The 10883-nt window shown below is 44.9% G+C and overlaps 2 protein-coding genes across 2 annotated transcripts in view; both read left to right on the top strand.

Moving 5' to 3' along the window:
• Positions 1-1705, top strand: part of LOC109974630 (probable ATP-dependent RNA helicase DDX5) — a 5481-nt gene extending 3776 nt beyond the window's left edge. Inside the window, exons 12-13 of the mRNA XM_020624938.1 lie at positions 632-853; positions 995-1705. Of these exons, the coding sequence (XP_020480594.1) occupies positions 632-853; positions 995-1389 (617 nt within the window). The 3' untranslated portion in view covers positions 1390-1705. The remainder of the gene's footprint in view (positions 1-631; positions 854-994) is intronic.
• Positions 1706-6455: 4750 nt separating this feature from the next.
• The window catches only part of LOC109974660 (envoplakin-like), a 15478-nt gene continuing 11050 nt past the window's right edge, over positions 6456-10883 (top strand). The window contains exons 1-2 of the mRNA XM_020624979.1: positions 6456-6828; positions 8827-8926. Of these exons, the coding sequence (XP_020480635.1) occupies positions 6797-6828; positions 8827-8926 (132 nt within the window). The 5' untranslated portion in view covers positions 6456-6796. The remainder of the gene's footprint in view (positions 6829-8826; positions 8927-10883) is intronic.

Raw genomic sequence — 10883 nt, 5'->3', positions numbered from 1 at the left:
GCTTTTGGTGACAGTGGGACATGCTAGTTGGACACTAGGGCAAAATCCAAGCTCACACTCCTCCCTCGCCTGCGTTTCAAAGTCATGTCGAGACCTGCCAACGAGAGACATTATGATCGAGTGAACACTGGGTCTGGAAAAATCTGGATGTGCTGTTTGTCCGCATCCTGCAGTACAGAGACACTGCAGTGTGAGGTTTATGGCAGACATCTGGGTGTGACAGAGGGATGGTGGTTTAGTTCTAGTTGGGCACTAGGTGGCAGTGTAGACAGTATGTGGGGCGTGTGCTGCAATGGGAACGGACTAGTGAATGCATACTCCACACATCATAAGACTTCTGATCGGCCTCTCTGAGGGTGGGTTGCCAGCGGCTCCAGGGAGGGTCTGTTTCCTCCCACGGGGATTAGAAGTTGGAGTGTGCATTGTTTCTCTCTTCCCACCGTAGTCTCCCCGTGGAGGAAATGTCTGTAGTTCTAATGCCAGTTTTTTGCAGCCTTATGGATTCAGCCCCACCCCCCCACCTCATGACCATACTAACTTTGTCTTTAATTTGGTTGTTGTGGTGGTGCTGGCGCACATCTGTGTGCTGTCCTCCTGTTCCTTTACACCACATCGCAACACAATTTTACAGATGTTGAAGACGTGAAATTTGTCATCAACTTTGACTACCCCAACAACTCAGAGGACTATATCCACCGCATTGGCCGAACAGCTCGTAGCCAAAAGACAGGCACGGCGTACACCTTCTTCACCCCGAACAACATGAGGCAGGCCAGCGACCTCGTCTCTGTGCTGCGGGAGGCCAACCAGGCCATCAATCCCAAGCTCCTCCAGATGGCAGAAGACAGAGGAGGTAAATCCAGTTGGTGAGATACACAAGCTGTGCTCTGAACTGCAGCCTTCTTTTTTTGCTCCGCATCTCAAACCAGGTTTTACCTCAAACATCCTGCCTCTAGCTGCTTTTCTTAACTCAGAAACCTGCTTTCTTTCCCAGGTCGTTCAAGGGGAGGCAGAGGTGGTGACTACAGAGATGACCGCCGGGATAGGTATTCCTCTGGCAGGCGCGACTTTGGCAGTTTTAGGGACAGGGACGGTGGACAAAATAAAGCCTTTGGCACAAATACACAGAACGGAGGCTATGGGGGCAACAACAGTAGCAACGGCTACAGCGGAGGCAGCTACAACGGTAACGGACAGTCTAACTTTAACAACCAAACAGGAGCCTTTGGGGGTCAGAACAACTTCCAGGCCCAGCAGTTTGGCCCCAGTAAGGGCGCCGCTCAGAACGGCACCAGCCACCCACCTTTCCCTTTCCCCCAGGCGCAGGCTCCGCAGCAGCACCCTCCCCCTCTGGTGCCCTACTCCATGCCCCCTCAGTTCTCTCAATAAATTCCCAAAACTTGAAAAAAGTAACTTATTGCTTTTTGTCTTTAAGTTCTATACTTGATCCAGAGTTTTTGTATTTACACAACAGGGTCACAACCAACGCCAACCTCCGTCAGACCTTTTTCAGATCTGTGGTGCAGCAGTAGTGACATTGCACACTTTTCCTTTTTCTATTTAATTTGTTACATTCCACAGTAATGTTTAGTTAACCTTCTGTATTAGGTAATGATGATGTATTCATGTGTATCATTGATAGTGAGAAGCTCCTTCCATGGATGTGCACTGCATGATCTTTCAAATAAAACAAAAGCTGAATTGAGTGTGTTCTTGTTACTAAACTCTGAAGGTTGATGCAGGTTACCAGTGAAGAAACCTGGGGCTCTACACTTCCTGTCCAGCAGGTGTCCTGCTCGACACCAACCTCCCTGTGTACTTTACCTCGTGTTGCCGTAATCTGCAGGTGGAACTGATGGTTGTACTGTTTAGATTTTGATCAGATTGTTGCCACAACACATGTAGCTGATGATCTAGTAGATGATTTCACAACACTTCCTGTTGTGTCCTGGTCACATGCAGGGAAAGATGAAGGTAACAGTAAGGAGCTGAGGGTCTGGAAGACCCAGGATCATTTTACTTTGTCTGTTTCCCAACACTGTCTTCAGACTGTTTTATCTCTACATGCTGGTGCAGGAACAAATGGTTTCATCTCAGAAGTAGGTCTTCATGGGAACACTTGGCCCTGAGAAACCCAGACCTGACATCTTCTGCTTGGTCTAAACAGGGAACTGAATTTGATTCTCAGATATTAAACAGGTCTGACATTGCTGGTGCACCAGGAATTATTTTATCTAAAGTGAAACAAAAGGGAGTTCTGTTTCTATGACACAGTTCTTAGAAGTGGTGCTGGAAAGTAACAGTTTACTGAAGTCCTGTACAAATGAGAAGTATCTGTACTTGAGTACTTCCATGTCCTGCTCCTTCATCCTGTGACTTTACTCCATGTCAGAGATGTACTTTTTACTGCACTACATGTACCTGATAACTTCAGGTCCTTTCCAGAATCAGATGAATCAAACCAAACCCAGTAGAACCATCAGACTCTATTGATCCCAGTAGGAAATCCACCAGCTACCCAGCAGGATGGAAAGTACTTCCCAGTATAAGTATATAAGGTAGTTACCATCAGCTCCACCTTTACCAGCTGCAGCATTAAAGTGATGGACACATACACATCAGTGTAATAAAATGGGACCATTGTGCAGAATGTAATTTGGATACCTAAATTATATTTTGATGCTATTAGCCTTGTACTTTGACTTAAGTAACATGAATGCATGATATGTAACAAAGTATTTCTACACTGTGGTCTTGCCACTTTTACTGCAGTAAACAGTGTTGAGTACAGGCACATACACAGTATGAGTGGGTACTTAAAGTAACCAGTGATGTATTTTTAACCATATACTTGTAGTACTACATAAAGTGTAGTTGAAGCAAAATATCGAATGACTCAAATCAGGGTCAGAAGCCAAAACAGGCATTTGACAAATAACATTCACTTTTCACAGGCTTCGTTTTGCGTCCGGTGGCGATCAGACATAAGGGTGCTGGCTTCAGTCCGTTCTGTTATTAGTTTAAGCATTGAGGATCTGGGCCCAGTCGTTCCTCGTGTGTACAGTGAAACCCGATCACAGGTCAGCAGCAGTGCTAGTTGGAGATTAGAGCTCTGGGTGAACAGTTCCTGCTGTGGGCGCGGCTGATTTTAAATCCTTTCTACATGTTTACAGGCCTGGAAATATGTGTGGAACACTTGGTGTGTAAATACTATTTGGCATTCTGCTGACAGGTGGCAGCCATGCCTGGCTGCTGACAAGCATGTTGCCAGGATCTTTCTCTGTTTTCAGGAGGGACCCCTCTGAAGAACCAGTGACACAGGTTGTCTACGCTGTGTGTGCATTGTGTCCAAGGCAGAGCGACCGTGCTTATCTAAGATGAGTTGCACAGGGGGGCTGTGTTTGGCTGAAGTACAGAGGTGGACACGGTGACGGAACACTCACAGCCTGTGCTAAGGCTGCAGTTAGTAGGAGGTTGTAAATCTTATATCAGAGAAAAACCTATTGCCATTTTAGTTTGACTTGTTTGTTAGAGATGTTTTACTGTGTTATGTTGCACAGGTGTTCATGTTTCTGTGTCCAGTCCCTCCACACCTTACAGGGTGTGGTTTTATTCTAAACATTAACCAGGAGATACTTGGTATTTCTGGACTTGCTCTGACCTAATGTGCACTTTACATTGCATTGTGCAGAAATGCTCATCATTAATGCTGACGAATGAGAGGAGACACAATCACGTCTCCACATGTCTGTCTCATGTGCCTGTCTGCTGTTTGCTGCAGAGGACAGTGGCTGTGTAGAGCATCTTCTCTGAAAACAGCTGCTATGGCTGACAATGATGCTGAGAGCTGTGAGCAGGAACCACACGAGCTGAATGTTGAGCTGCAGATTCAGCTGCTAATTCTCTGGAGATTCACCTGTTATCATAAAACTCATAAGAACAGCAGCTTTAAGCAGCGCTGGAGACACAGGCCGAAGCCGAGCGAAGCCACTTCATTTCCTCTCTGTGATCTCAGCTCCTTTGACCTGTTTGCTTAACCCCTCCCCCTCTCCTGTAGGTATGTAGGTGTTGGTCTGGTGTAGCTGCTGTGGGTGTGCGGCAGACACACCTGCCACAGGTATGAGACGGAGCAGCATGCTGATCCGTCTTTTTCCCGCTGAGGCGTAAAGGAGTCACATTGTTCCACTCCATTAGCAGAGGTGCTTCCAGTCCCACCGCCCACTCGGCTGTGATAAGAGCATATTTGTGTTTTGTGCTAACACAAACACCCCCACATGAACTACTCTACACGCACTTCTACATACCTTATCTTTGTTATCAGCATTTGTTTGCAGTGGGTGAAGTTGCATTGCTCACACTAGACCTTGATCTCCTTGTACACCACACAGGGCGTGTGTCCGATAACCACTGACACTCATGAATTCACATCCCCGGGTCTGTCAGCTGAAGGATTCTTGAGTTTACAGTGTGAAGATTTAAAGCTTGTCCTTCAGTGTTATTATGATTAACACAACCTTAGTGTTCTGATGCTTTATATAAGTAAGCCTTATCTTATTACCATATAGTTACTCATCTACAGGAACCATATGGTTAGATAACATATTTCTAAGGTTTTGTCAGAGTTTAGAAGTAAGAAATTACAGGTCATCCAGGCCTTTATGTCTTTAAGACACGACTGAAATTTGACCAACTGATCTGATTCATCTGGGTCCGTAGATAAACATGATCTAAAAGTATCATCTGCATAGCAATGGAAATTTATATCATGTTTCCTGATAATATTGCCTAAAGGGATCATGTATAAAGTGAAGAGAATTGGACCTAACACAGAGCCCTGTGGAACGCCGTGACTAACTTCAGTTTGTGTGGAACATTCGTCATTAACATGAACAAATTGAAATCTTTCTGATAAATAAGATTTGAACCAACTTAGCGCAGTTCCTTTAATCCCAATAACATGTTCAAGTCTCTGCAGTAAGATGCTGTGATCAATGGTGTCAAAAGCAGCACTGAGATCTAAGAGGACAAGTATGGAGACAAGTCCTGTGTCCGAGGCTAGGAGAAGATCATTGGTGACTTTCACTAATGCGGTTTCTGTACTATGATGGACTCTAAATCCTGACTGAAAATCCTCAAACAAATCATTCTTGTGCAAGTGGTCACATAACTGCTTTGCAACAGCTTTGACTTAGCAACAGTCAAGGAGTCTGGAGGGATTTCAGTGCGTAAAGGCCGATGGCCGAGCCTCAGCTGGATGACCAAGCTCTCTGATCCCTCAGACGGCGCCGCATCAAGAATCGTCACTCTGCTATCAGCGATATAATCACATGGGCTCAGGATGACGTTGGCTCACCTGTCAGGCACCACAATATGTAGTTACATCCATAAATACTGCTTAAAACTGTGCTGTACCCAAAGGAAGCCATGTGTCAGTGTCCAGAGGACGACTGCTCTGGGCTCAGAGACATCTGGGACGGACCATCACACAGTGGAAACGCGCACTGTGGTCAGACCAATCAGTGTTTCAGGTCTTTTTGGAAGGAATGGACGCCGTGTGCTCCAGACCAAAGTAAAGGACTGTTACCAGCAACAAGTCCAGGGTCAGTCATGGTCTGGGGTCGTGTCAGTGCCCAGGGCAAAGGTCACTTACACTTCTGTGATAGCTCCATTAATGATGAACAATACAGAGAGATGTTGGAGCAACATGTGCTGCCTTCAAGATGACGTCTTTTCCAGGGACGCCCATGTATATGTCAACAAGACAATGCAAACCTCAGAGTGCCACATTACCAAGGCCTGGTTGTGGAGGACAAGGGGACGAGTGCTGGACCGGCCTGTCTGCAGTCCCCACCTGTCCCCGGTAGAGAATGTGTGGCGCAGATTGTGTCAATGAAGTCCCAGGACTGTTGCACCTTAAGATTTGTTTGCAGGAAGAACGGGACAAAATGACACCTGACACAATCGCTTGGTGTCCTCGGTCCCTAAACGTCTTCTAAGTGCTGTGAAAAAGAACAGCAGCATCACACCGTGGTAAACACTTTACTGCAGGCATCAGGACTGAAATGTTTATTTTGAACAAAGAATAAAGTTGATGAGGTGTCACATCAAACAACGTGCTGTGTTGTTTTCAGTGTCACAGATGATTTACACGTCACTATTTTCAGTTTTAAATGTGGTTTTACATGCCATCCCAACTTTTTCTGATGAGGAGTTGTAGTTCTCTAATAGGCCTGTTATGTCGCTTACACAGACAAGAAGTAACAAAAACCTGAATGAGACGTTTTTGTAAATGAACAATAAGTGTTAATGATTATCCTCATATTCAGCCATTCACCAACTGGTTCTGCTACATTCCTCCGTGATTGCAAACGTGGAAACTGAGTTTCACACTAGGTGAACTGTGGAGCCGGTAACAGAGCCGTGACCGCGTCAGGTTCGGGTGTGTGGACTGAGAAAGGTGGCACACTGGGATGTTCATACTATGAATCAGAATCTGGTGCTCTTGCAGGTTCTTCACCTGTCTCCAGATCATTCTTTTAAACCATCTGAGAAACCTGTCCAGTGACAAAGAACTAGAATGACTGCGTGGAGGAAGCGCTCCTGGAACGCACCGTCAGAGTGAGGAGTGGAACAGGTCCGCCCGGTCTGCTCCTCCGCTGCGTTTCTGACAACACACCTGCCGGCCTGGGAGGAGCTGAGACAGGTGGACGCTCCTTAACTGTGGGGGAGAGACGCCACAAGAGGCAGACGGAGAGAGAGGAAGAGGAGTTGGAAGAGACGCACTCGGACTCCCAAGATGTCGAAGAGCGCCCCAGTCAAGATCAGCAAGTGAGTTTGAGCAGCTTCCTGTGTGCGCATTTCCTGGTCTTATGTTCCTGTCTCGCGTCGTTTGTTTAGATTCTGCGCTGAGGGGCGGATGTGAGCTAGTTCCACTGTGCACTGGGCTATTTGGTTCCCCTGGATAATAAAAACGTAGCTCGGGATTCGGGTGCCACATGGCCTGACTGTTAGAACACCGAGACCTGCCTTTCATTCATCCTGTACAGCCTCAGGACCACGTGGAGCTTTGGGAAATGAACGAGCCCCCCGGTTACTCCGATAATACCAGCATGTTACTAACTTCTTGTGCTCCACTGATCGTCCTCCTGGCACCTCACCACATTGGTTTTGTCCGTGTCTTTGTCCAAGGAGCGTATGACTCATTAAATCCACCTGTGGCGCCACTCACTGGGCCGTTGTTCTGTCAACAGTGTGACTTTACCTCTAATCCAGCTTGTTGTCATTGCGCTGCGGTGGAACCAGTAGCTGTTTGAGCAGAGGGGAGTGAGCTGGCTCTCGCCACCATCAGTCATGATCAGTGTGTTTGAAATGGCGCAACCTCCGCCCGCTCCTCTCCCGGTGACTAATCGGGCGTGCAGCTGCTCTCGGTGCTACCGGTCACCCGGGTAGTGACACGTTCTGTTGGACGTTGTGCTCCTTCACAGCGGGGTGTGCCCTGAAACCAAAGGCTGGAGACTGACTGAGGGGTGAGGGAGTGGCACCGGGAGTCAGTCTGCAGCTCAGCTGTTTGTTCTAGTGGCACACAGGCACCTGAGCTACAGAATATACCCTGAGGGAGGTGGAACTTGGCCTGTAGCTAATGATCATGTTCATTTTGGATTAATGGCATTATGTGCCTGACTGACTGTTTTGTTTGGGAGAAATGCTCATCACCGTTACTCAGAGCCAGTCCAGACATTCAAGATAATTAAACATTCTTACAATAATTAAAAGCCAAAGCCATAAACTGTCACATTTGAGAAGCTGGAGCCATGAAGTGTTTGGCATTGCTGCATAAAATGAGACTGAAATGATGATCAAACTGATCAGGGTCGGTTCTGCTGGTGTAAACTGTCCAAACCAACTTTTGCACTCAAATAGCTGAAGACCTTAGAAGTAACAGTTCACATTTTGAAATGTGGTTTCCAACAGGGATCTTAAAAGACCCTTATCTTAACCTATAGTGTTATAATTTGTAGTTGATTATATTTAGCATTTTTAGCCTGAATCTAACTACATTTCTCAGATACATGTACAAAAGTACTATATTTCGCTCTGATGCCGAGTAGAGAAGAAGTATATAGTATTATAAAGTGGAAATACTCAAGTGAAGTACACCTACCTCATGTTTGTTCTTAAGTATAGCACTTGAGTAAGTGTATCTCCCATTGGGACCAGTAGAAGAGTCTGCTGGTGCGCCTCCCCCGCCCCCTAAGAGCCCCAACGTCTGTGCCAAGAGCTGAATGCACAGCGTGTTGTGGCTTAAAGTTGAGCTTTTCTATTGTTCTGCCTTGTAAAGTGCTTCCTGTTGCACCAGTATGCAGTAACATAAAGCTTGCTTCACATTTCAGAGTACCTGTACCTCTTATTACATTTATTTGAAGGCTATAGATAGATAAATAGAAACTTTAGATATAGATGTAGTTACTTTGAAGATTATAGACAGAAAAACCTGCATTTACAGTTTATGGCATGTAATCATCCAGCTAAATCATTAAAATTCTAGAAATAACCATAATCCAGTAATATCATTCTGACAGGGAGTCGCCTAATTTGCACGTCTGCTTCTGATACTTTAGGTACATTTAGTTTAATAATACTTTTTACTAGCACTTAGGTAAAATGACCAGTGCAGGGCTTTAACTTACAAGACAGCTTAAGACAAGTTAATGGCATTAAAGCTGCACTTATCCCCCTCGTGTCTTGGAGCCGTGCAAAGTCTCCAGACTCAGGGTTTAGCACAGAATGGCAGCATGTGACTGGTCGACCATCTGTCTCTCTGTCCAGGAGCCAGGCCGGCGACCTGGCTGCGCTGATCGCTCGCATGCAGAAGAACGCAGACCAAGTGGAGAAGAACATCCTGCGCTCAGAGGAGGTGCTCACCGTGGTAAGAACTCAAACGCCATGGGTTTTAAACTGTCTCACTGTGCTTCTCATGTTCTCCAGACTTTCTCTGCTTTTAGCCATCTACTTACTGTATGTCCTCCATGTGTTGTCTTCACTGAGCGTTCGTGTGTTTTTTTTATTGCAGGCATCCATCAGATAGACAGATTTTATCTCTTTGTTCAACATTTAAATGTGCTCTGTAAATAAACTGACTTGACTTAACTAGACGGAGCTGAAAGTCAGTCTCAACAACTGAAAAGTTGTTTGAATATGCTTGAAAGCAGTTGTGTGACAGTGGAAATAATTTCTTTAACACTGAAGGAAATGGTTCTTGAAACAAGCATAAAGTGTGTAGAAGTATGACGGCCAGTTTTATTTCCTCCAAACTCTCAGTGAATGTGCAGCACAGACTGCAGGGATCTCCAGTAGGACTGATGCTCTGTCACCAGTGAGCGCTTACACACTGGCAACCTTTAGCTTGTGATTTTCAGTTTGTTATGAAGATTTCAGATGCTTTAGAAATTAAAACAGCTGCCTTACAGAAACCGCTGTATTTCTGTCAGATAACCACCACTTCTCCCAGAAAACTGTTGCAGTCACAGATTCTTTGGTGTTCTCATGTTTATTTCTTTAGTTCAACCAGTTCCTAAAAAACCCAGTCTTGATATTACTGTTTTCAAGTTACCATTTTTATCTTAAGATTTTAGAGAAAACGGGTTTTATACAGTTACAGGCTTTTTTAGAGAAAAATGGGATATTTGAAAAGTTCCAGTCTGGTTTTAAGACGCACCACAGTACTGAATCAGCACTGTTGTGGGTATTTAATGATCTTTTGTTGACTGTGGATGAAGGAAATACTGCTTTTTGATTCTCTAAGATCTTTTGGCTGCTTTTGACACAGTGGACCATCGTATTTTGTTGCCTGATAGGAGTTTTTCTGTACACATTGATGAGTTTTCTTCTTCTGTTGTTCCTCTGAATGTTAATGATCTTTTGTTGACTGTGGATGAAGGAAATACTGCTTTTTGATTCTCTAAGATCTTTTGGCTGCTTTTGACACAGTGGACCATCGTATTTTGTTGCCTGATAGGAGTTTTTCTGTACACATTGATGAGTTTTCTTCTTCTGTTGTTCCTCTGAATGGTGGTGTTCCTCAGGGATCCATCCTTGGCCCAGTCCTCTTTTCTTTGTATTTACTTCCCCTTGGATTGATTTTTATGAAATATGGGTTGTCTTTTCACAGTTATGCGGATGATATCCAAATTTATTTGCCGTTGATTGTCAAGAAGAGCAACTCATTACAGACCTTAATGGATTGCCTGAGGGACATTAATGCTTGGTTATCACAGTTTAATTACATATTAAAGAAAGTAAGACAGAATGTGTTTTAATTGGTAACTCTGGTGTCACTAATTCTGATATTCTTTGGCCCCCTACCTGAGGCCTCATGTGAGGAATCTTGGGGTGGTATTTGATGGTGCTCTTAAGCTGGATGAACAGATAAAATCTGTGGTTAAAGCCAGCTTTCTTTTCATCTTGAGACTTCTGGCTAAGGTTAAACACTTTCTTTTTTTTAATGATTTTGAAAAGGCAATTCATGCCTTTTATTAGCACTAGACTAGATTATTGTAACGCACTGTATACTGGCATTTCTCAAGCCTTATTGTCCCGACTCCAGTTGGTCCAAAATGCAGCAGCTTGTCTTTTGTCTAATACGCAGCGCCATGAGCATATCACTCCAGTCCTTGCCTCTCTACATTGGCTTCCTGTTCATTTTCGGATTGATTTTAAATTGTTGATGTTTGTCTATAAGGCTGTACATGGTCTGGCACCTTCATATATTTCTGAGCTTGTGCGCTTTTATACTCCAGAAAGGACACTTAGGTCTTCGAACCAGTTGTTCCTGGAAGTGCCGAAGTCCAGACGGAAACATTGGGGAGACCGAGCTTTTTCAGTTC

This window comes from Monopterus albus, unplaced genomic scaffold, assembly GCF_001952655.1.
Source record: "Monopterus albus unplaced genomic scaffold, M_albus_1.0 scaffold342.1, whole genome shotgun sequence".
Taxonomy (NCBI): domain Eukaryota; kingdom Metazoa; phylum Chordata; class Actinopteri; order Synbranchiformes; family Synbranchidae; genus Monopterus; species Monopterus albus.
This window is presented reverse-complemented; position numbering and strand designations above follow the sequence as displayed.